The sequence below is a fragment of the Emiliania huxleyi genome (assembly GCF_000372725.1).
Source record: "Emiliania huxleyi CCMP1516 unplaced genomic scaffold EMIHUscaffold_71, whole genome shotgun sequence".
In the NCBI taxonomy this organism is placed as follows: Eukaryota; Haptophyta; order Isochrysidales; family Noelaerhabdaceae; genus Emiliania; species Emiliania huxleyi.
This window is the reverse complement of record NW_005196681.1, coordinates 344,303-368,269: the sequence shown is the minus strand read 5'-3', so window position 1 is coordinate 368,269 and position 23,967 is coordinate 344,303. Positions and strand designations below refer to the sequence as shown.

Genomic DNA, 23,967 nt, shown 5'->3' with positions numbered 1-23,967 from the left:
GCGGCCAAGGAGGCGGCTGGGAAGTGACGGGGGTTGCATGCATGTGCCATAACAATAACTGCTTTTTTCTCTCACAGTTAATTCAATTATTGAGTACACACGCGCACACGCTCTCTCGCCCCTCGAGTACTCAGTACTCTTCGCGCGCTACTTCGAGCAGGCGTATTTCCCCCCTCTGCCCATCAGCCTCCTGAACTCGCCAAAGTCGATGCTCCCGTCTCCGTTCGCGTCTGACGCTTGGATCATCTGTCGCAGATCCTCCTCAGAGCGCCGCTCTCCCGTGGCGGCAAGGATGGTTTTAAGCTCGTCCCACGATATGGCACCTGATCCGTCCCGGTCAAAGATGCGGAACGCAACTGCGAGAGGGTCGAGCTCCAGCAACGACGGACCGCCCGGCTGAGCCGACGCCTGCGCATGCGACTGAGAGGCCGCTTCGGCGAGCGCAATTTGCTTCGAACCCAGAGGCAGCGCGTTGACGCCGGCGACCCACGCAGCTGCTGCTTCGCAACTAGGGGCGAGCACCTCCAACAGCGAGGAAGCGAGGACGAGACGCAACCCGCACCCGCGAGCCGCGCGGCTACGCTTGGGCTGCTGCTTGAGCACCGAAGCCGCTGCAGGCGAGAGGCCGGGTAACGCTCCGAGCAGCGTGAGAGGCGGCCAACGGTCCGAGAGCAGGACACTGCGTGATGGTGCGACGCGTAAGTACACCTCAGCCGTGCTCTCGGTGGCGAGGTCTATGAGCTGCGCCATGCAGCCACGCACGACGCTGAGTGACGCCGTGGCAATGCCACGCACGACGGAGGGGGCGCACGCCGCTTGCAATCCAGCCTGCAAGCTCACGCACTCATGGGCGAGGCTTTCCAACGTCGTGCGATGCCCGCTCTCATCTGCAGCCTCTGCTGACCCCTCAGCCTTCTTCCCGGAGGCCAGCTTCTTTGCGCGTGTGGCAGCCAAGTGCTTAGCCGCTGGCAAGGGGATCTGACGACGGCCTGTATTCGCCGGCTCTGCGTCGAGGGCAAGTCGACAGGGTGCGGTGCCACAGGGACCGGGCCCAACCGCTGCCTGCGGAGGTGGGGGCGACAGCTGGTGGCGAACGCGCATTGCGTCCTCGACGAGTGGGGCCGCTGCAGCCTCGATCTCAGAGGTTGAGGGTGGCGGCGGCGGCGGGTGCAACATGAGCCGGCAGAGCTCCTCCGGCAGCTGTTGGCGACGAGCACCAACACCAGTACCACCAGTGCTCGTGCCAGCACGGGAGCTGCGGAGCACGGCCACGTGGGCGAGCCAGGCGAGCGTGAGGCGCACCTCATGCAGCACCGACCGCGCGCAGTGGACGGAGAGCAACGCGCACGTGGCGTGCCAGGTGTGCGCCTCCCGCGCTCCGCTCTCGCCACCGTCAAAGCTGAGGCATGCGAGCGCGTCAAAGGAGAGAGGCGCCCATGAGCTCTCCGGCGCCCAAGCGCTTTGACCTCTGCCTTCGGTTCCGCCCTCCACTGCCTCTACGCCCGTCGCAGCCCCGATCTCCCGCGTGTAGATGTCTTGCGGGTAGGCGTGGGCGCCTGGCGCTGCGAGGATGGTGGTGCCGCCGACGTGAACCTTGAGACAGAGAGGCTCGTCGGGCAAGGTTGGGTCGAGGCGGATCGAGCAGCCCGTGAGAGGTAGCACGATGGCGTTCCCCTGACCCGCTACTGCACCAGCACCGGCGCGTACCTTGTCCCTAGGTTTGGCGCGTAGCACCAGGCACCCTGCCGGCACCAGGGAGGCGGCACACCGGCAAAAGCGGCCGGGCCCTTGCAATTCGGTACCCGATGCCCGGCGCGGCGAACGCGAGTGCCACGCTAAGCGTGCAGCAATTGCGCCGTGCAGAAGCGGCGGCGTCACGCGTGCCTCCGCAGGCCGCTGAGGTCCGCGTTGCAAGAGCACGTGGTGAGATCTCAGCTGCGAGATCAACGCCACCGCCTCACCCTCAGCAAGCGTGGACGCCACGGCCGCTGGCAAAAACGTCGATCCTAGATCCGTGGCGGCCTCAACCTCGGCCTTGGCGAGGCACAGTAGCGCTTTTAACTCCGCCGACGCATCCGGCACTGGCTCCTGCATATCGTCAGGCAGCCCCATCTCCATTGATTCAGCCTTCTCGGCGACGAGGGGGCTGGCATCGCCACCCTCTGCCACGCGGCTGAGGCCCGAGGGAGCTGCGTCTGTCCGGCACCGCGGCGACAGCTCGCTAGGCATCGTGGTGTGTCGCCGCCCAGGCTGCTTGTGGCGGCGCATTGCTGGTGAAGCCTGTGCGGCCGGCGGGCGCCGGCCGCGGCTCTTCCTGTCAATCGACATAGGCCCTTCCGCAAAGCTGCTCGATGACAGTGGGCCATCGAGTACTGACCGGAGGTGCGCTGTGACTGTCCGTACAAGCGAAAGGTCGGGAACCTGGAGGTTGATCAGCGAAGACGGGTCGAGCGCCTCGGCGATGATTCCACTCGCGCCTGCGGTGCGGAGGGCCTCGGCGAGGCTTCCACCGCGCCGGTCGAGATGCTCCGCTAGCCAAGCTGCATCGCACTCCCGAGCCGCCTTCAAGATGGCAGCGGTTGTGGGATCTGACGTCTCCCTCTCCGACTGCCTCAACGCCCGATGAACGCGTGGTGAGTGCACTGGGCTCGGCTTGTGACACTGCTGGACGCCTCTTGCGGAGAGCGGCGAGTTTCCGCGCGCAGAGATCTCGCCGAATGGGCGCACCGGACCAATGTCGACGCACGACCGTCTGGCGGAAGCTTTCGATTCGACTCGACGCACCGTTCTGTTTTGGGTCCGATGGCGCGTGGAGGGCGCAATGGTCGGCTGGAGTGCAATGGCGGCAGTGCTCAACTTTGGCATTCTCCGCGACGGCGCCCTCGCGTTGACGTCCTCTGCCGTTGCCTCCTCCGCTGGGTGTGCATCACTCGAGCATCGCTGCTCGGGCGGCCCACCGTGCTGGGCGGCATCACCGTCCTCGGGTTGAGCGCGCTGCCGCACGACCACCCGCATCGGCGAAACGTTCATTCTTGGACGTGTCCAACACGAATTTAAAAGTCCAGTGAAATCGCTCGCGGGATGTGCCCGGTCTTTGACCGTTTTCAGTGAATGTGCTCTTACGCACGTACCCGAAGGTGGACTTTTCGAAAGAAATAATTATTCGACGAAGCGCTTTCCTCTCGCCAGTGTTCTTGCCTTGGAGAACAAAGGTGGCTCAACATTAGAGACACCTCATCGTTGACGGGTACGAGAACAAATCATGGCACCTCGACACCCATGATCACCCATGATGCCGGTAACGCATGGTAATTTGCGGCTTGCGACGTACGTCCTCGCTTTGGGCAGGCGTCCATCGATCCATGGAAGACGCCGGGGGTGGCAATGCTCGAACAACCTGGTGTCGACGACGCTCCTCGCACCTGCCGTGTCTGCTTTGATGAAGTGAGCGAATCCGACCCGGACGTGGTACAGCCATGCGAATGCCTCGACGCAGGCCGCCCATCGCTCGCCCACCGGACGTGCGTGCAGAAGTGGATATCAACGAGGCCAAATCTGCGGTTGTCATCGTACGGCCGACGCGACCTCGGCTTGTGCGAAGTTTGTTCCAAGCCGTGGCGCCAGCAGTACGAGCTTCCCGACCCGCCGGCCGAACTTTCTGTCGAAGAGCTCGAGAGCCGGGCCAACTGGATGCTGTTTACTGCATACGCGCGCTCGCATCGGATTGGCGGCCTGCAGCCGCGCGACACCGATCAGCTCATCCTGAACGAGCTCGGGCCCCACTTTGATGGCCCCTGGAACGAGCCCGCGCAGGCGTGGCGCGGCACTCTCCCTCCAGCGTTGGCAGCGCAGCTCTCATCCATGATTGCTCAGGAGAACCGGGGCCGCGCTGGCGGCGGCCGGTCGCGGCTGAGCCTGGCCTTCCTCCGGCGACCCCGTGGATTGCGATGGCCGCCATGGCGGCGGCGGAGGAGGGACGACGGCCCCCCCCCTGACCCCGCGGCGGGTGACGACGCGGGCGACGAGGAGGGGGCTGGCAGCGGCGGCGAGGATAGCGGTTCAGGCGCCGCGGCGCCGGAGGAGCGGCTCACCCAAGCTATTGCGCAAGCCTCGATCGAGGGGCTTGCGTGAGGGCGGCGGTGGCGCACTCCGGAAAGAAGGACAGCTCTTGGTTGGACAGACTGAGGTGAGGGCGAAGCGTGGAGACGTTTTGCTTTGGTCGTTGGAGCACGCACGCACGTATCGAGATGCGCTGTCTGGGCGGCATTTAGGTGGCTGTGTCTGCTGGAGGCGCGGCTGCAAAAACACATCGCGGGCGATAGCGGCTGACCGTGATCCGTGTGCCGCAGTGCGCGCAGAGATAGGCGCCCCCCGCGCGCCCCGGGCGCCCCGCCCCGCGCGCGCCTCTGCGGCACGGCCATGACACCGGAAAAATAGTGCACGTCCTCGTCGATCCAGCAGAGCGCGCCGTCTCTGCTGCTATGGCCAAGTGGGCTGAGAGACGAGAGGGATTTTTCCCTCGGGCGGAAGTGCAAGTGGAAGAGCGCCCCGACTTCTAGTAAATTGTGCCAGGCGTAGCCGGGGCGCCCGCCGGGGGCGGATAGCACGGAGAACCGATTTTCATTTGGCGCAGAACCCTCCTTCCTGAGTCACCAGAAAAATCCCAACGTTCCTTGAGCGGAGGCCGCCTTGGCCACACTTTGTGGAGCTCTCCGGAGAATCTGAGAGAATGGCTACCATAAGAGCCCAGCACCCCAGCATGGCACCCGCAGGCAAACGAAAGCTGCCCCCACATGTCCCTAGAGCCCATGGGTGTATTCCCAAAGGATATGTCAGCGCGAGGTGAGGGCGCAACGGTGGGGGCTCTCACCAGCATCAGAGGGGCGGGCAAAGGCACGTGGGAGAAGGGTCAGTGCGGCCCACAAAGTGTGAGCTAACCCCTCTTCTAGGTGTGGCTCTACAGCCCCTGAGGCCCTCTAGACTTCTATACCAACAGCTTGGGCAGAGCTTCTCGGGTGGGCGGGGAGAGAGGTGGAGCCCCACTTTTCAGGCCTCTCCACTGCGCCTTAACTAGTATGACTGTGAAGAGCGTTTTGACACGTAAAGCTCTCGGTGACAAAAGTGCACTGGACCCCACCACCACACCCTCCCGCCTGCGCCTCGCCCAGCCCTCCTGCTCCCCCTCTCCCTCCCGGAATCCCGCGTTGGACCGCTCCACCCTCCCAGCTCGCTGGGCCCTGTGGGACTGAGAGCCAGGGAGGGGGTTAGTCCTAGGGTTAGGGTTAGCGCTGTGGAGCCCTCCCGACGCCGATCCGACGGGGAACCTCCAGTCCTGTGGCGTGGTGTGCCCTCCTATCGGAAGGTGGACGTGGGAGGGCTCGAGGACCTCTCTCGCTCCGGGAGGGTGGAGGGGTTGAGGGTCGTGGAGGGGTGGAGGGGTGGCTGAGCCCTCTAGCTCTGCCGATATCGCCACCCCACCCTCCGTTTTAGGGCCTCCCCACCCGCTATGAGTCAGGGCAGACGTCGACCTTGTCGTCCGTGGATGAAGTCACCTCGTCTGGGTCGACAACGACGTTACTTGCGCGAGTCGCGCGGTCCTGTGCTTGCGTGAGCCTAACGTCGTACATCGTGATCCGGCCGACCTTTTGGGCAGGAACCTTCGCGGCGCACGAGCGGCGATTGACCGTTGCCCGAGCGAGAGTGTGGCGCACCTTCTTGGCGCCGACGTTGAAGCCGGCAACCACGAGGAGTATACCAGCGCGTAGCAGATCATCACCAAACACCAATCCCCCAACGGTCGCCATCCCGTCGAAGCCGTTCTGAGGCTGCCATTCGCATTTGCAATGTGCCCGCTCGTACTCGAGTACAGCTCCAAGACGCCGTCCCATCCTTGCTCGTCAAGTCCAAAGTCGTCACACGTTCAGCGTGTTCTCCAACGCTTGCTCGTAGACATACTCCTCTTCGGCCTCCTCGGCGAACTCGGAGGGTCGGAGCACGGGCTGTGGTCGCTTGCGGGGCAGTTGGGCGGTACCGCGTCGGCTTCGAGGCAACGATCGACGCTGGCAAAGAGGGAGTAGAGTGCCGAGCCGAGTAATGTAGTGTGTGAGCTACTGACCGGCAACGACGTGAGTGTGAATGAAGGCCTCCAGGGCTCGCCCTTTCAGTTTTTTTTTTTGTCAGACCAGCCAGCAGCGCGCGCATTGAGAGAGAGAGATTTTTAGCAATACCAAACAACTCTAACACTCACACGTCATTTGGCTCCAGGCCCCAAATGACGTGTGAGTGTTAGAGTTGTTGTTTGTTCGCCAGAAAACAAAGAAGAAAGTCGAACTCATCGGCGCGGGCTCTCTCGGCTACGGGACCGGCCCCAGCTTCGGCTGAGGGCTGACAAGCTGCCGAGCCCAAATCACTGTGAGAGTCGTGATTTCTTGTTGGTTTTCTAAAATCTCTCTCTCTCTCAAACAAACAACGCATTGAAGGGACAACAGGTTGTTGTTTCTCAACTCCTAAAATTCAATCGTTGGGAAGAGACGTGTTTTCTTCTCGAAAGGTCTGTGAAGTAAGAGTCTTGGAGTGCGTCTTGGCTTCCGGGAAGTAAGCCCCACCTGTGAAGTAAGACCCATCTTCCCAATCGCCATCGCCGTGAAGAGCGTTTGACACTTGAAGGCAGCTTGAAGGCTCACCTGCTGGTCGGTCGGCGCAACCGGAGACAGTGGCTGGGTTAGTGCACGATGCTCGGCGGACTCCTGAACCCAGAGTTCCGCCCTGATCACCTCTTCCCCTTCGGCGTTTTCGCCGCCGTCAAGCTCGCCGGCTGGGCCGTCAAGCTCCTGTTCTCCTTCTGCTACCGGCCAGACGCGCCAGAGCATTCCGGCGAGCATACACCCTACCTGGCCGCGCACACGACGCTTGTTTGCCCTGTGCTCTCGCCAAGCCTGCCGGCCCTGAAGCTCGCGCTCTATTCTTGGGTGGCCTGCCGCCCATCCTCTATTCTCATCGTCGCCTCGGTCAACGAGGCCGACCAGATCGAGCGCGCGGTGAGCGAGGCGCTCTCCACCTACCCGGACGGCCGCTTCGTGTGCCGCATTCGGGTGCTCGAGGCAGACCCTGGGGCGGGCAAGCGCGACAAGATGATGGCCGGCGTCGAGGCGTGCGAGGCCTCGACCGGAGTGGTTGTCTTTGTGGATGACGACGTGACTTGGCCTCCGAGCATGCTCCGCTGGCTGCTCAAGCCGTTCGAGCGTCGAAACGTCGGCGGCGTGGGCACGTCGCAGGCCATGCGTCCGCTCCGGGAGGACGGCGCCGAGACATCGTGGGAGGTCGGCCCCGCCTCCACCGAGCCCTCCATCTCCATGATCTCCGCCACCTCCATAATTATCCCCACCCACCGAGCCCGCCCCTTCCAGTCTCCTTCCCCGCCTCCACCCAGGTCCTCGCCGACATGCGCCTCACACAGCGCTTCATAGACGTCGCCGCGAGCCAGGCGAGCGACTCGAGCAAGCGTCGTAGAGCAAGCGTCGTAGAGCGAGCGGCGCGAGAGAGGCTGGACCAACCTGCACGACCGCCCCCCCCCCCCCCCTCGCCCTCCGGTCCTCACCCCCCCCTGCCCCCCGCCCCCGCCAGGCCCTCGACGGCGGCTGCCAGTGCCTCTCCGGCCGCACCGCCGCCTACCGTCACCACATCGTGGCCGACCCGGTCTTCAAGTCCCTCTTTCTGCGCGAGACGTGGCGAGGCGTGCCCCTGCAGTCTGGAGACGACAAGTTCATCACTCGCTGGCTCGCGAGGCGCCTCCGACGAGCAGCACCAGCAGACGCCCCCCGCACTCCTCGCCCACACGCACAAGCCACATGCACGCACAAGCCCCCCCTCCCCCCCCCCAGCCCAACAGAGTAGCCCCCCACACACGCCCACAGACCTCTCTCACCGACACCGACCCGACCTCGCGCGCTCGCGCGCTCGCGCACACGGGCGCGAGTGGGAGGTGCAGATGTGTTACGATGTCACATTATGTCACAGGCACGACTGGGACGTGCAGATGCAGCTGCACCCCGACTGCACTGCAATGACCACCTTCCGCCCCGACGCCACCTTGCTGCTGCAGCTGCTGCGATGGAGCAGCGCACACGCGCCGCTCGGACCTCCGCTGGGTCTTAGTGATGAGGCAATCCTCCCTTTGTTGCTAGGAGTCGAAACACGTGGCGCTCGGACCTCCGCTGGGTCTTCGGCCGCGTCTCCCTCTGCGGCCTCGCGCACCTCGGCTCGCAGGCGGGAGGGGCTGCTCCAGGGGCACCTCTAGGGGCTGCACCTCCAGGGGCACCTCTCACCTCTCCCGCGGCTCCGGGGGGACATGCTCGGCACATCCACAGCACTCTGGCCACAGCACGCCGCGAGGCCCCGGGGGCGGAGAGCCGCCCCGTGCCCGCTTCTGCTGCCCTTCCGCCCCCCCAGCCCCTCTGAGGTGTGCGGCTGAGGGGCCGCCCCTCTCGCCGCCCTGCCTGCCCGCCCCAGGCGGAGACCACGGTCTGGCGGCGCCACCCCCTCCTCGGACTCATCCTCCTCGAAAAGATGACCACCCCGCTCACCTTCGCCGCCGGCGCCGCCGTGGCCGTGCACGGACTGGCCTACTCGTGGCCGCTCCACTCCGTCCTCCTCTTTCTCGGATGGCGCGCCCGCCGCCACCGCGCCCTTTCGCGCTCCGTCAACACGCGTCGCCGCAGCCCCGTCGCCGCAGCCCCCCCCCTCCTCCTTTCGCAGGCTCCTCCTCTCGCGCGCAGTCCGGCTGCTCCCGCACTTCGCTCGCCGGCCGAGCCACCTCCTCTACTTGCCCGACGCCGTCCTCTTCGCGCCGCTCCTCTCCGCCCTCCGCGTCTACGCCCTCTGCACCCTCCGCACGGCCGCGTGGTACACGCGAGGGCACGGAGGGTGCGGCAGCTCGCTCCTCTACGCCTGCGACCACCTCGTCCTCCTCCTCCCCCTCGTCCTCTTCGCCCTCCTCGTCACCGCCCGCTACTTCGCCGTTGGCGCCGAGTGGCCGCTCCCGCCGCCGCCGCCGCCTCCGCCGACCTCGCCGCCCGCCCTGCTCGATCCGCCTCCCGCTGCCTCGCTGCCTGACTGGCTGCGCACCGCCGCCCCGTGGCTCCGAGGCGGAGAGCAGCAGGAGCAGTCTCTCGTGTGGGGCGTGGCGGCGCTCGCCCTGGCCCTGGCCTGCCTCTGCTCCCTGGGCGGCGTCGGCATGCGCGCCGCCCTCTTCAGCTGCTGGCGGACCTGCCGCGACAAGAGGACGAGGGGGCGGCGGGGCGGAGGCACGCAGCAGCGAGGCAGAGGCTCCTCGGGTGCGCGGGGCCGGGCACCACGTGCTCACCGCACACGCCCCCCTCCCCGCGCCGCCCATCCAGGCGCGGTGGAGCTCATCGACGAGCCTCACGCCCTCGCCACCGCGCCGCACGAGGACGAGTCTCCGTGGGACGTGCCGGGCCTCTCTCCGCCATCCTCGCGCGGACCCGACACGCCCGGCCAGGCGCCCGCTGCGTCGCCCGCCTCGAGGCTTGCCCCGTCGCACAGGGCGACGCGCGAGCGCGGCGGCGGGACATCCGCCACAGGAGGCGAGGAGATGGTCGCGCCGGAGGAGAAGGCGGTGCGCAACCTAGCGCTGCAGCAAGTCGTGCTCGACATGCAGGTACATTAATAATAATGAGAATAGTAATAGTCAACCTAGCGCTGCAGCAAGTCGTGCTCGACATGCAGGTACATTAATAATAATGAGAATAGTAATAGTCAACCTAGCGCTGCAGCAAGTCGTGCTCGACATGCAGGCTCGCACCACCTTGTGATTGCTCGTGTTACGCGCCACGGCCACAAAAGGTAGCCGCCCATACCCTGTACTCGACTCGCCCCCCCCCCCCCCCCCCTCCCTTGCACCTGCAGGACAGCCGCACCGCCCTCGGCGCCGAGCAGCCGCCGCGGTCGACGAAGCGCCGGAGCCTCCCGCCGAACGCGTCGCAGCGGTTCGGCTGGGGCCAAGTCTCGCGCACCGCTGGAAGGGTGGCCAATGCTGCAGACCTCGCCGCAAGGTGCGATGCTGGGGCGGGGAGACACGCTCGCACCTCGCTTCCCCTTCCCCCACGCGTCCATCACCCGCGCGCTTGAGCTCGCTCCCTGGCAAAGTGCAGGACCCGTGGCCCGCACACATCGCTCGCCCGTCGCCCCGCCAGGTTTACAGCGCGCCCCATGCTGAGCCTGCACCCCGAGCGGAGGGGAGCGGCGCCGCCGGCCGCCGCCGCCGGGCAGGAGGACGAGGACGATGTCTGGACGGCAGCCATCTCCCCCGCAGTCCGGAGGACCGCCGCCAGCAACCCCGACCGCGAAGCAATGCCCTCGCGCCCCGCGCCGCAGCCCATGCCGCCGAAGCGCAGCTACGAGTGGGGGGCGAGTGGGTAGACGAGAGGCGAGAGGGAGGGTCTGCCCGTCCGCGCAGCGGCCGGCGAAGGACGGATGGCATGCATGTGCAGTACACACGCTGAGTGCGTGTGCGCGCGAAGGTGTGTGCGTGGTGGTGGTGGGTGGGTGGGGGGGGGTCGGGATACGGGAAGCGAAGCAGAATGAAAATAAAAAGTCGCATGTCCTTTTTGTTTTTCATATGTGTCGACACCCTCGACGCGTGGTCGCAATTCTTATTTCTTTTCTTTCAAAGAAAGAAAGAAAAGATAGGAGGGTCAGGGGATGGGGTATGGGGATGGGACTTTTTGGGAGATGGGAGTTGGGAGGACGGCACGCCGCCACCACACACGACACCTCACAGGACACAGCGCACAGGCACTAGCCTAGCCTCTAGCCTAGCCTCTAGAGTGGATACAGGGATTTCACGGGAAAGGAAGGTGGTGTTGCTAGCCGTCGCCCACCCTTGGGCGTCTGCCTCTTCCTATCTCTCTTCGCAGTCCCTCGCCGATTCTGCAGCAACCTTCATGCCACCTCGCGTTCTTCCCACTCTCGGTATCTCTCGTCGTTATCTCTCACTCTCTCCTGCCGCTTCATCCTCTGTCTCGTCGCTCTCCTCGGCCTCGTTCTGCGACGCCGCCGCCGCCTGCCGAGCCTGCTCTCGCGGCTTCTCCCGCCTCTCGGCGCAAACTCCGCCCTCCTCGCGGCGTATTTGGCCCCTCGAGTTTATCAAGCTCTCCTAAAAGAAAGAAAAGAGGGACACCAGACAAACCAAACGAGGATGGGAGGAGGACAAGGTCTTGGCCTTTATACGCTTTTCTTCATAATCTATATTCTTTTTCGAGGCGATTTTTCAGCGATTTTTGTTGCGATTTTTAGCCGGAATATAAAGAATATTCGAGAAAAAATGCCCTATTTGGAGCCATATTCTTGCCATATTCGAGAATATAGACCCTATTTTGGACAAGAATAACAAATAAGAATACGGAAAGAATACGCAAAAAGAATGTAGAGAGCACTCGGCGAGAAAAGCGTATAAGGCCAAACAAGGTCCCCACCTGCACGAGGAGGATTTTGGAAGGACGATCAGGGACACAGGGGAACGGGAGTGGGGAGCGCATCGCGACACGGAGGGGGGCTGGGCAGGGGCTCCAAGCCTATAATTATTTTTTGCGCCCGACGCGGATCGGGTCTGTCGGGAGCGATGGCGACGACGGCGACGCTGCCATCAGGCGCCACAGTGGATCTACCCAGCCTCCCGGCGCCGCGTCCGCAGCGCAAGTGGCAGCCGCGGCTGGTGTGGGTCTCCTTGCATGCGGGCGGCATCGGCCTGCTGCTGCTCAGCGGCGGCTGGCCCTCGCAGACGAGCATCGCGGCGGTCTACTCTGCCGTCATCACGCTCACGGCGCTGCTGTACGCCGCGGCAAGTTTTCGTGACCCCGGGTACGCCGAGACCGCCGCGAAGACCGCGGCGCGCCTCGCGAGTCCGAGCGACGACTTCCAGGAGGCGCTCCTCGACCAGGCGTACTGCGTCCACTGCCACGCGGAGCTGCGCGCACGGACAAAGCACTGCCACGACTGCTGCCGCTGCGTGCGCCGCATGGACCACCACTGCTGGTGGCTGGGCAACTGCGTTGGCGAGCGGACGCACTGCATATTCGTGAGCTACCTCTTCCTGCAGACCGCGCTGCTCGTTGCGACGGGCGTCTTTGCGTCGCTGGCGGTGGGCGCGGCGGAGCGGCGGGAGCACCCGCACGCGCTGCCGCCGTGGGTGGAGGCGGGCGCGGCGGTGCTGTGCGCCGCCTTTTGCGGCCTCACCGGCCCTCGCCTCTTCCCTCACCGTCCGGCTGGCAGCGTGTGCCTCCGTCACGCCTCCCCTCCGCGAGCAGGCCTCGCCTCCATCACCCTCCTCGCCTTCCAGCTCGCGCTCGTGCTGCGCGGAGAGACGACATGGGAGTGCGCCGCCCTCGGCCACGCCCCACCGCTCCCCCTCCCCTCCCCCTCTCCCCCTCCCGCCTCCCAGACTCCCTCCCCCAGACTCGCCCGACAGTCCCATGCCGCCGCCGCGGCGCGCAGGCGGCTGAAGCGGCACCACCTCAACGCCGCCGCGCAGCTGCCCCCGGACGAGCGACCGTACGACCGCGGCCCGCGCCGCAACATTGCGATCTTTTGCGGCTGCGAGGCGGACCCGGGTGAGCGGGGCGAGGCAGCAGGCGAGCCGTCGCCCGAGAGGTGCCCTCACCCTCGTGTTGGTGCGGGGGCCATAGGCGTCCCAAAGTGGTGCGAGGGCAACCAGGGCAAGCTCGCCATCCGACCGGCGGCGGCGGCGGCGGCGGCACAGAAGCCGACAGACGGCTCCTACCGGCCGCCGCTGTGATTCGGCGGGCCTTGCCAGCCTCCTGCACAGACCGCGCTCTGCGTGCTCCCTTCCCCTTCAGCAACACTTTTCTCCTCTCATGTCTTGCACTCGTTTTTGCGCGTTTGCACCAGTGTGATCCCTGGGCGCCTCTGGGGACTGGTCTCACGCGTCTCTCGTCGTCTGTATCGTGTATATGACGACCCGCCCTCTCGATACGCATTGAAAATCTCGCGATTTTTCGCGTGTGTGTCTCAGACTCGGCACTCCCACTCGCAACGACGCGCAAAGTTTGTGCTTTCTGCTTTTTGTCAGTCTCGCGAGGGCTTATGTTTGCGCCGGTCGGTGCGTGGCTTCTTTCGATGGCATCTTCTGTGCGTGCTTTTTCCTTTTGCGTGCCTGTGAGGCCCTGCCACTCCCCAGGCTGCAGAGGCCAGAGCCACAGAGATCTCATGTATAGTATCTAGCATGGCACGCATCTGCAGACTCCTTTCTGGCTCGTACCTTCTAGCTTGGCTTACCGTGCAGGGCCAGGCTTTGGGGCCCAGAATCGCAGACACGGAGAGGCGGAGAGGCGAGCTCTCGTCTGCTCCTCCTCGCTTTCAGACGACGGTGATGTCGGCGCACGAGCTCCACACCTGGGAGGTGAGCTCACAGTCCCACCGCCAGCCAAGGACGTACTCGCCAGGGAGGAGGGAGGAGGGGACGGCCAGCGTGTCCTCGATGGCGAACGAGTGGAAGTCGGCTCCGCCGAGCGGGTCGGGGAAGAGGCGCGGGTCTGCGCTCGCCACCGAGGGAAGGCCGGGAAAGGCCTTTGCGCAGTTGGCCGGGCAAGCCGAGTCGGCGGCGTACCAGGGCGGGCCGCAGCCGGGGCAACGAGCGCTGCAGTGCTCGCCGGGAGGCACCTCGTAGTCGCACGGGTGCGGGTCGCGGTCCGGGAGAGGCATCCGCATCCACCCCTCCGCCGGGCCGCTGTCGACCTGCGTCGCGGGCAGCTCAACCACCCTGTCGGCGAAGAGCGCGCGGTGCGTGGTGGACGCAAAGGCGAGCGGCGTGCGCTGGAAGCACTCCTCCGTCAGCGGCTCGCCTCGCCTGCAGAGCCGGAAGCGGTACCTAGAGAAGGGAGGAGTGTTCGACAAGGCGCTGGGAGGGGCCGAAAGCGGCAGCACGCAAAAAAGCACCCGCCGCCGTGCTGCGCCGTCATCTGCCACCTCGCAGTGGCTGTGCCGCCGCGCCTCCAGACGGTCCCCGTCGGACGCGGCTTGAGCACCTCAGAGCCCAGGTCGCCCTGCATGGCGTGGACGGTGGCGTTGAAGGCGCCCGCGTTGAAGACCTCCTTGTCCGTCCCGCCCGCCTTGCCGCACGCGTCAAAGACGGGCGCCTTGCCGGGAGCCCTCCAGGGGTGGTAGCGCCAGATGTCGTCGTACGAGCCGGGCTTCGCGTGAAAGTTTGCCGTCCACCACTTCTTGTCGAGGTAGGTGCCGTCGGTGAACGCCTTGGGCTTCGCCGTGCCCGGGCAGTGATCCCACGAAGGGAAGCGCTGGCCTTGCCCGTCGCAGGCGGCACAGCCAATCGTGCAGCCCTGCGAGAACCAGAAGCAGGACTGCCCCGAGTTGCATTCGGCATCGGTGCCGTTGGTGCACCGGCAGTTGTACGGCTCGATCCAGCCAGTCATCGGGTGCTTTCCATGACTCCAAGGCGGGAGGTTGCTGTCAATGGCGTTGCGTGGGGGAGGGCTGATCATCGAGGCATGGCCGCGCACGGTGAAGACAGCAGAGGCGAGCAAGGCCGCGCGCAAGGGAGCGAGGGGTGCGACGGCCGGCGGCATGAGCAAAGTCGCTTGTCAAGCCTCACCCTGCGGGATTGGGAATCAGACACACACTTGCCGGCGTGGGTGCGCCGATGGGCTCGGGCTACTCGAGTTGAGACTAACTATCGGCGGGGACTCTCCAGAGAAAAGAAAGTTGGGTTGCCTGACCTTTCTGTTCCTCCGCTAGTGCCCGCCTCGCCCCGTTTCGCCCTCCGCGCCCCCTCGCGCCCCAGTCTCCGCCTTTGCTCTAGCAGGTGGCAGCAGCCCTGGCATCGTTTCCAGAGTATTTCCATTTTGTCACGCGCCAAGGAGCACTTGGTCTTGGAGTGCAGTCGGTAGGTAGGTAGGTAGAAAGGTGAAGAACAGCCAGGCTCGGACTGGACACCAACGCGGTATGGGTGGACGCAAGACAGATGATGACGACACGCACGAGCGACACACAGACACAAACGGTAACCTCACATCGCTCCGCCTTTTCTTTCCCAGCGGTACTACCCGGTAGCCGTCCCGCTTTCCAGTTAACAATGTCGCTGGCCCGAGTGCCTGTGGCGGGCGTGCTAACGATCGCCGCGCTCCTCGCCGCGGCGAGCGGCTCACCGCCACCGCCTCAAAGCAACGCGAGCGGCTTTGCTGAGCAGCGTAGAGCCTGGCTGCGCGGCGTCATAAACTCGTCCCTCCCGCATGCCGCCTGGCTCGCACGCAAAGTCTACAACACTTCGGGCAGCGGAGTCCAGCGCATGCGGCCGGCGGCCCAGAAGGGTGCACGCGTCTGCTTCGACTCGGCTGCCGGCGCTGCTGCTGTTGTGGGAAGCGCGGCGTCGCGTGCAGCAGCAAAGGCCTGCTGTCTCGCTGCCGCGCACAGCGTCAGAGGGTACCAGCGTCGCGAGGGGAGCCTCTCTGCGTGTAGGCGAGCCCAGCCATGACCGCGTGGGGTCGGCGGCAGGCGGCGGCCATCTCGGACGCCACAGAGGCGCGCCGGCAGAGGCTTTCCGCTTGGCTCACCGAGGCGGTGCGGCGGCGGAGGGAGCAGCTGCGGCGGTGGAGGCTGCAGGCGCGGGCGCTGCACCTCCCGGTCTCCCCTCCCTCCCTTCCTCACCTCTGCCCGCCGAGCAGGACCCCGCTGTCTCGCGCATGCTGCGGCTGCACTCCGCCGGCCGGTGGTACGAGCTGCTCGGTGTGCGCCGGACGGCAAACGCAAAGGCGCCCGCTCCTCGGGGTGGGGTTGGGGGAGGGGGGCGGGCCGGCGCCGACGTGAGCTGCCCGCTGCTCGCAGGCGCTGCGCGAGGGGTACCGCCGACTCGCGGTGCGCGTGCACCCCGACAAGACGCGCGGCCGGCGGGGCGGAGGCTCTCACACCCTCTCGCAGCCTTGCGTGAGGCGTCTCGGGCCCGTCCTAGGCGCGACCACCGGGCGGACAGGGCCTTCACGGCACTGCGCGAGACGTACAACCTGCTCTCCGACGCGGGCGAGCGGCGGAGGTACGACAGCAAGCTCGCTGCCGAGGCGGCGAAGCGGCGGAAGCGGCGGCAGGAGCAGCGAGCGCTGGCGTGGCGTGGCTGTCGCCGGCTGGGGCACGGCGTCGCGGTCTTCGCGGCACGCAACAAGCGTGTCTCTGTGGCGGTGTTGCTCGTGATCACGCTGCTTTTCCGCAGGCCGCCGGGCGCGGACCCGCCGTCCGAGATATGACTGCGAGACTTGGTTCCAGAGGACGAGCAAAGGATTACGATAGGATCGTCTAAAAACCTTCCGACCGACACCTCTCACATTTAACACACCCGACACTACATACGCGCACTGACTGTGTAGCAACGAAAACGTGTAGCAACGAAAACAAGGGAGAAGTGCAAGGAGGGAAGTGAAAGGTGGAAGAGCGGAATCCAGAAACAGACGTGGAGACGAATGGAAAGTCGCGCGGTCCGGGAGAAGCGGAAGGCGGAGCGTATTAACAGGGCGCGCCATACCAATCGTCCGTTTCGCTCGAAGGAAAAGGGAAGGCCACGCTCCACCGGCGGCACCTAGCGGCTAGCGGACCACCTGGTCCTGGACCTGCACCCGCCGCTTTTCCGCCGTCTGGGTAGTCTGCTGAGGACCCTGGGCCTGGCTGAGCCCCGGGCCGAAAAATAGAAAAATCCAGGGCCGGGGAGCTAGATCTAAGAAGCGCACCCAGAGCGGGCCGGATGATCGGCATCGGGTTGCTGACTAGACTAGGAGCACTTGGCGCTGGTGGCACTTTTTTCATCTCCGCTCAGGCTCGACGTCGCCGTCTCGTCGGAGGGTGGTACACGTGTCCAACGAAGAAAAATATGGCGCGCGTCCACCTCGTCTACGTCCTCCTCGTTTATCGCTCGGCGGCCGCGCCTGCTGCCGGCAAGTCCGAGTTCGCCCAGATGCAGGAGTGGTGGTGCGGGCAGTCCGGGCACGAAGCCGACGCCGCGTGCGTCTCCCTCCGGATGCGGGACGCCAGTCCCGAGGAGCGCAAGGCGCTGCGCGAGTCGCTCAAGGCGAACCGCTCCCACTGGAAGAAGGACCGCAAGCGGGACGACGGGGCGATGCTCGCGGCCTGGTGCGAGACGCACGGCGACTCGCAGCTGTGCCAGCGTTGGGAGAAGAGACGGAACCGGCTCGACCCGCCTTCGCCGCCGCCCAGCCCTGCCTTCGAGGCGGGCGCCGCGATGGACGTGTGGAGCCTCTTCCGCCAGCGGCGGAGCGCCGAGGGCTCGACCGAGCACGACCGGATGATGGCGTCCTTCTGCACATCGGAGCGGCAGGAGGAGTTGCTCTGCAGGCAGTGGCGCCTACGGTCGGACGAGAAGCTGCTTCCCGAGGAGCGGAACGACCTCAAGCAGCAGGAGCAGCGCCTGCGCCCCGCCGAACGGGCGGCGCTGCTGCGTGAGCAGAAGGAGGCCGTCCTCGACTTTTGGTGCAACAACCCGACCGTCGACCGCGAGGAGAAGGGCGTCTGCCTGCTGTGGAAGGTGCGGAGGGACAAGCAGCTCGCAGCCAAGGCGATGGGCGAGTCGTCGCCCGGCGCGCCGCGCCCGCCCAGCGCGCCGGCGACCTCCGACGGCGAGGAGCGGCGCCGCGGCGGCGAGGGCGCGCAGCACGGGCAGAAGGAGATGGAGGAGTGTCAGGAGTGGTACTGCACAAACAAGCTCACCGAGAGCGAGGCGGAGGAGAGCGAGGTGTGCAGCCGGTGGAAGCTGCGGCTCAAGAGCCTGAGCAAGGCGGAGCGGTCGCGCCTCCGCCGGCACGAGGAGAAGAAGCGCAACGAGATGCGCCGCGCGGCCAAGGCGGCGGGCGAGGCGCACCGGCGGAGAAAGGAGGAGGGGGCTGAGGGTCCCTCACCAGAGGAGCTCGAGCTCAAGCAGATGCGCGAGCAGCACGCGGCCGCGTGGGAGGCGATGCTGCGCGCGTGGTGCGAGGAGGGCGGCGGTGTGGGCAAGACGGACGAGCAGTCACCGCTCTGCGCAAAGTGGCGCGCAAAGAATGATAAGGAGCTGTGAGCTCGGCCCGGCACCAAGTTGCGGCTGCGGCGGCAGTTGCTGTGAGTTCTGGGAGCATTATATTTGGGGGTGTCTGTGCCAGAATTTTAAACTCGATGATCCTCTCCACGGTCCGCATCCGCGCGCGTCACTCATCTGCTCGGTGCCGCTTGTTGCCGAAACCGTCTGCCATCCCGCCGCCTGCGTCTGCCTCCACGTCGCTCTCGCCGCCCTCCGAATCGGACTCCCACGGCCGCTTCTGCCCCCCGCCGGCGGGGTCGCTGCGGCCTCCGCCCGCACGGCGCACCTCGGCGCTGGGCGCCAAGCTGGCGGTGACCTCCAGCGCCTCGCCGTCCCCGGCAGCGCCGTCGAGTGCCGCCACGTGCACCAAATCGCCGACGGCGAGGAGCTGGCTCAAGTCGGGACGCCGAGGAGCGTCGGCGAGGCCGCCGTCGAGGCGCACGTTGGCGGCGCGCAGCGAGGCGAGGCGCGGCGCGTCGCCGAGGGTTAGGAGGGTCGCTCGCCTGTGGGTGAGCTTGTGCACCCGCCCCCACACCCCCCCTCCCTCCCCCTCGCCTCCCGCCGCGCCGGCAACCGCCGCAGCCAGCGAGCCGCCGCCGGCGGCCTCACCGCCAAAGAGCGGCGCCGCAAGCAGCCTCCCCGCGGCGGGGGCGCCAAGCTGGGCCGTCTCGCCGGTCGCAAGAGCCGGCGAGGCAAAGGTGCCCAGCAGGCGCACCGCCACCTCCTCTCCAATCCGTGGCCAGACCCTCGGCGGTGGCGCCGCGAGCGCAGTCGCAGCCACCCCGGGTGGCGGCGGCGGGGGCCCAAACCACTCGGCGGGCGGGATGATGGCGCGGAGGATGTCGCTGGCGACGGACACCTCGACTCCGCGACGAGAGACGTCCGTCACGACAGAAGTCACGACAGAAGTGTGCGAGGCTCTGGAATCGGCAGCGAAAGGCGCGACGCCGGCGTCCTGCGCGCCCTTGCTCGCACTCGGCCCGGCCCAAGCGCACCAGTGGCGACGGGACGCTGCCGCGATGCAGTCTTGCACCGATTTGCCGCCGCCGCCGCCGCCGCCACCGAGGCTGCCGCCGCCGCCGCTGCCACCTCCGCTGCCGCAAGCCTGGGAGGGGTCGTTGCGGCGGCGACGCGCTGCGCGGGCGGCTCGCGCGTCTTCGAGCTGCGCCTGTGGAGGAAGCGAGGGGCTGACGGGCCGACAGACCTCTCTCAGCAGCATCTGAAGGCTGAAGCCCGCCTCGAGATGCAAGCGCGTGCCGAGGCGAAGCAGCAGCGGCGCAAGCCGGACCGCCTCTGCGACCGCCGCCTCCGCCTCCGCCTCGGCGGCCCCTCCGAGCTGTGAGCTCCCCTCCGGGTGCGAGTCGTCCGACGCGAGGGAGGGCGACTCGGGGCACCCCTCCTCTCGCTCCTCGCCCTCCTCAGCGGCCTGCTCGGCCGCATGCCCGAGCGCCGCCTCCGCCAGGCCGGGCAGGAACTTGCGCAGCAGCGCCTCGAAGGGCAGCGCCTCGCCTGACGAGTCCAGCCCGCTCCCTCCCTCACTACCCTCGGTCACTACCCGCCTCTCCCGCCGGTCCGAGACAGGACCCCTCACCTCGCGGGCGCGGCGGCGGAGGCAGCGGGCGGGGCGCGTGGATGACGTTTGGCGTCGCGGGCGGGGCGGCGGGCGAAGGCTGCTGGCGCATCGTGTGCCGCACGAGCTCGCCATAGGCTGCCTGCGTGTCGAGCAGAGGCGAGGGCGGCGGCGGCCTTTCGCCGCCGCCGCCCTCCGCGCCCGCGGCGACAGCGGCGAGGGACGCGGCCAGCCCCCGACCGCCGTGAACAATCTTGAGCGCGCGCGTGCTGCCGAGAAGCGGCGCCAGCTGCGGCAGCGCCTCTGGCGGGACGGTGAAGCAGCTGGGCGCCACGGGCGCGCTGCCGCCGCCGCAGCAGACGGCGAGCGCCAGAAGGTGCGGGGCGTGCCTGGGAGCGTGCACCGGGAGCAGAGCCACGGCCTCCGCCTCGGAGAGAGCCTTGGCCAGGTGGAGGAGCGCCTGCGCGCACGGGGCAACTGCTGCGTCGCCCGCCGGGCCGGGGCTCGCAAGGCGGGCCGAGGCGGGGCGGGGCGGGGTTCGCCTCGGTCGAGGCGGCAGCGATTGGCCGCTGCGCAGGCGGGAGAGGAGCGTTGACGGCGGCGGCGGCGATCGCCGCCGGGCCGAGCAGGCGCGCGTGCTCGTCGAGCCGCCAGTCGCTTGGCGTGCAGATGCGCGCGAGCAGCGGAGGGGAGGAGCAGTCGGAGAGGCCGATCAGCGCCTCGGCGGCGGCGAGGCGCATGGCGAGGAGCGCGGCCCGCGAGATGGCGGCGCCGAGGTCGCGGTCGAGCTCGGTGACGTCCTCTAGCATGAGGGCGCCGACTGCGAGTGCGAGAGAGCCTGGCTGAGACGAGTGGCGGGCAGCGCAGCCACGCGTGGGCGGCGCGGGGGCGAGGGCCGGGGGCGAGGGCGGCAGGGGGGGCGAGGGCAGCGGGGGCGAGGGCAGCGCGCCGTGCCAGCGGTGCCAGCCCTTGCGAGCCTTGGTCAGAGTCGGGTCGCGAAGCGAGACCACGCCCCGCTTGTAGGAGTGGCCGTGTGCGAGGTGCACCAAGCAGCGCCAAAAGAGCGACCCCGCTTGGGCCTCGCTGTCCGCCTCTGCCCCCGCCCCCGCCTCCGCCTCGGGATGCCGCGGCAGAGGCGTGCGCATGCAGGGCGAGGAAGGCGGCTCGCCGAGCCTACCAGGCAGAGGGAAGGGAAGGGCGGTACGGCCAAGGCTCGCGCCCCTCTCGGCTCGGACGGCGAGCGGCCCGCCCGGCAGACGTGAGCGCGTCGCCCAGAGAGGCGATGCCAGGGCTCGAGGCGCCAAGCGCCGCACCTTGCCCGAGCGAGCCGGCGGCGGCGGCGGCCCAAACGGCGGTGGAGAGGGATGCGTCTGCGAGGAGGGCTTCGAAAGCGGCGAGGTCTGGCGTGGCGGGCGGCGCCGCGCCGCGCTGCTGCGCCACGTGCGCCGCGAGCAGCAGCCACGCGTAGGACGACGGCACCTGTTCACAGCTAGAGGTGTGAAGAGACGCTGTTCACCGCTAGAGCAGCCGCTCGCAGGGCGACGGCACGCGCGGCCCGCCGCACAGCCCCTTGGAGCGGGCCCAGCTGCGCAGCGCGGCGGCCGCGGGGCGGAGGTGCGGCACCCTGGCGAGGAGCTGCGCGAGGACGTGCGTGTTCGCGAGGCCGGCCACGTTGTTGAGCGTGAGGTCGACGCGCCGCGCGCCACCCCGCAGCTGCAGCGAGAAGGCAAGGCTCGGCGTGCGGGCGGCGGGCGCGGCGCGGAGGTCGCTCACGGCGCCGCAGCGGCGCAAGGCGGCGGCGGCGCGCCTCAGCGGCGCGGCGAGGGCGGCGCGGCCCTGCTTGCTCAGCGGCGTGGGCAGGCCCGGCAGCAGAGCGCACAAGTCGACGTCCGAGCCGGAGGCGCCAAGGCCGAGCGCGCCGCTCCCGTACGGCTGCACCTCTGCGCGCGGCCACGCGGAGCGCAAGGCGGCCTGGATCGCCTCTGCCGCCTCCGCCGCCGCGGCGGCCAGAGCAGGCGCGCCGTGCAGCAGCGAGGCGGCCTCTCGCCCGAGGGCTACCTCCGCGGCGGCGGCGGGATGCGGCAGCAGCGAGAGCGAGCCGAGGTACTGCGCGGCGACACCAGCGGCCCGGCGAGAGGAGACCATCTCACGCAGCGCGAGCAGCTGCAACCGCGGCTCGCCGCCGAGGATCTCAGCGCCCTCGGCGACCTCCCCCCTCTCGAAGCAGCGGAGGGCGAGCTCGTGCACGCCGCCAAAGGAGTAGCCGCCCGCCGAGCCGCCGCCGGCCCCGCCGGCCTCGCTCGAGCAACTCGCGCCACTCACGCCCACGCCGCGCACGATGGCAGCCGCGTCGCGGTAGCGATGGGCCGCTGCCGCCTCCTCCACGGCGGGCGCGAGGCTCGCCGCGCCGAGCACATCGGCGAGCCGGCGTGCTGTGTGCGTGAGCAGCCGCTCTCGCCCGCTCCCCGCCAGCGCGCGGAGCAGCTCGAGCGCAAGCACGGTGGACTCGCAGCCAAGAGCCGCCGCAGCATCCCACTGCTCCGAGGCGACGAGCGAGCGCAAAGCCGTGCGGCGCCGCTCGAGTGGCGCTCCGCCAGCCGCGTCGTCTGCGGCCGAAGCCAGCCTCGCCTCGCGCCGTGCCTCGCGCTCCGCCTTGCTGAGACGGGCGCCGCGCGACTTTTTCTTGCGGGCTGCGGGCTCCGCCGCGTGTGGAGGAGGGTCGTCTTGCATGTGTGTCTGTCGTGTCCTCCCGGCGCGCCTCCCGGCGCGCGGAACGTAGGCAGCCAGCACTTCCTCCACACCCCAGTGCCCAAATCCACACTTTTCAATGTACGTACTTTTAGCTTACTGGGAGAAAAGAGAGAGGGGGTTGTGTTCTCTAGGCCCCTAGGGGCCCTACGCGCGGCGTGAGAGCTCGGAAGCGAGCTTAGCACGGCGATCGAGGATGGCACGGTTCACCCCCTTCACCGAAGCGATGGAGATGCGTTCCGCGTGGTGTGACACAAATGAGAGGCGGGAGTGGGGAGGGTACGCGGTGCGGTCAACGCCCGAGCGTTGAGCCTTGCGCGCAAGGCGGTTGATCTTTGCAACTGCAGGCGGCGAGAAGCCGCCGCCGAATGTCTCGTGGAGAAGCAGGTTGAACTTGTTTCGTTTGCCGAAGATCTCTCTCTCAATGTATGTGGCTCTTACGTACATTCCCTCTTTTTGTCCGCGGCGGAAACACTCTGCAGAAATCGAAGAGGGGGTGCTCCTATGGCTAAGGGGCACCACCGACCCGTCTTGGTCCCGCGAAACAAAACTTTTTGCCGGACCCGGGATCACCTGGCCGTGAATAGCAATAGGGAAAAACAAACTCTCTGAATAGGGTGCCCACAGGACCCAAAAGAAAATAGCTTTCCGCCTCAAATGCAAGGCAAATCTGATGTTGGCCAGTTCCAATAGGAGAGAGGTCTCTTCCGTTGGGGGACCGAGTGACTAGGAAACGAGGGTTCCCCATTGTGTCCCGCTCCAGCGCGAGCGTGACACTGCACTTGGCGCCGAGCGCCCGCGGCACAGACCTTGTGCAAGCCGACCCTCGGTTAGTGCACCGGTCCGGACCGATGGCGCTCGGTGTGGAGCAAGCAAGACCCCCCCCCCCCCCATCGGCGCGCGCCCGAGGTTCAAACGGCCGACAGGAGCACCAAGAGGACTCCTCATGGCTGCACTAATGTGGGCTTCGACCGGCCTCGGCGGGGGGGCGGGTTGTCCCGGCTGCGGACGCCTTCTGCAGCCCCCTGGGATGGGGACAGCACCCCAAAACTGCCCCTCGGCGGCATACAGCACTGCCAGCCAGCCTCTTCCTCCTCCTCAAGGGCTGTACTATAGGCCATATTGCGCCGCCTCCTACTGGCAGCCGGGCGGGCGCGCGCCGCGGGCGCCTCGGCGCGCGCACGGCTCGCAAAGTTCGAACGAGTACTGCCGCCTGGCCGCCTCTCAAGGCTGCCGGGCGGCAGTACTCGCCTCGCAAGGCGCGCACCGGCTGCTCTGGCTGCTGCGCCGGCGGCCGCTGCGCTGGCCGCTGCTGCGCCGGCTGGCGGGCGGTACGGCCGCCGGCGGCCGCTGCACCCGCGCCTTCCCTCGCGGGCGCCGTCGCGCCGCGCGCGCCCAACTCTGCTGGCACACGGCACGCGTCGTCACTCAGCCGCGGAGAACAGGCGGTGCTGTGCGCGAAACGCGCGCGATCTCGTACTTTTAAGGCTGGATCCGGCCATTCCAAGGGTATACCTTTGAGAATCCCCAGCGTCCCTCCCTCCTA

At 67.4% G+C, this 23,967-nt stretch overlaps 5 protein-coding genes across 5 annotated transcripts; 4 read left to right on the top strand and 1 right to left on the bottom strand.

Annotated features, from left to right (window-relative positions):
- Positions 1-180: 180 nt before the first annotated feature.
- On the bottom strand, positions 181-369 carry EMIHUDRAFT_48571 (hypothetical protein; the record flags this gene model as incomplete). The annotated part of the gene is made up of 1 exon (XM_005761425.1): positions 181-369. A coding segment is annotated over one exon (189 nt), but the record flags the coding sequence as incomplete, so codon positions are not given.
- A 3,015-nt stretch (positions 370-3,384) lies between these two features.
- Positions 3,385-4,131, top strand: EMIHUDRAFT_216881 (hypothetical protein; the record flags this gene model as incomplete). The annotated part of the gene is made up of 2 exons (XM_005761424.1): positions 3,385-3,902; positions 3,975-4,131. The coding sequence occupies 2 exons, from the start codon at positions 3,385-3,387 to the stop codon at positions 4,129-4,131; spliced, it is 675 nt and encodes a 224-aa protein (XP_005761481.1).
- A 2,600-nt stretch (positions 4,132-6,731) lies between these two features.
- On the top strand, positions 6,732-10,437 carry EMIHUDRAFT_105756 (hypothetical protein; the record flags this gene model as incomplete). The annotated part of the gene is made up of 7 exons (XM_005761423.1): positions 6,732-7,319; positions 7,624-7,734; positions 8,509-8,627; positions 8,755-9,332; positions 9,396-9,676; positions 9,925-10,070; positions 10,212-10,437. The coding sequence occupies 7 exons, from the start codon at positions 6,732-6,734 to the stop codon at positions 10,435-10,437; spliced, it is 2,049 nt and encodes a 682-aa protein (XP_005761480.1).
- A 1,201-nt stretch (positions 10,438-11,638) lies between these two features.
- On the top strand, positions 11,639-13,257 carry EMIHUDRAFT_216877 (hypothetical protein; the record flags this gene model as incomplete). The annotated part of the gene is made up of 3 exons (XM_005761422.1): positions 11,639-12,390; positions 12,511-12,666; positions 13,221-13,257. The coding sequence occupies 3 exons, from the start codon at positions 11,639-11,641 to the stop codon at positions 13,255-13,257; spliced, it is 945 nt and encodes a 314-aa protein (XP_005761479.1).
- A 3,646-nt stretch (positions 13,258-16,903) lies between these two features.
- Positions 16,904-18,103, top strand: EMIHUDRAFT_105753 (hypothetical protein; the record flags this gene model as incomplete). Its single annotated transcript, XM_005761421.1, has 1 exon — positions 16,904-18,103. The coding sequence occupies one exon, from the start codon at positions 16,904-16,906 to the stop codon at positions 18,101-18,103; it is 1,200 nt and encodes a 399-aa protein (XP_005761478.1).
- Between the last annotated feature and the right edge of the window lie 5,864 nt (positions 18,104-23,967).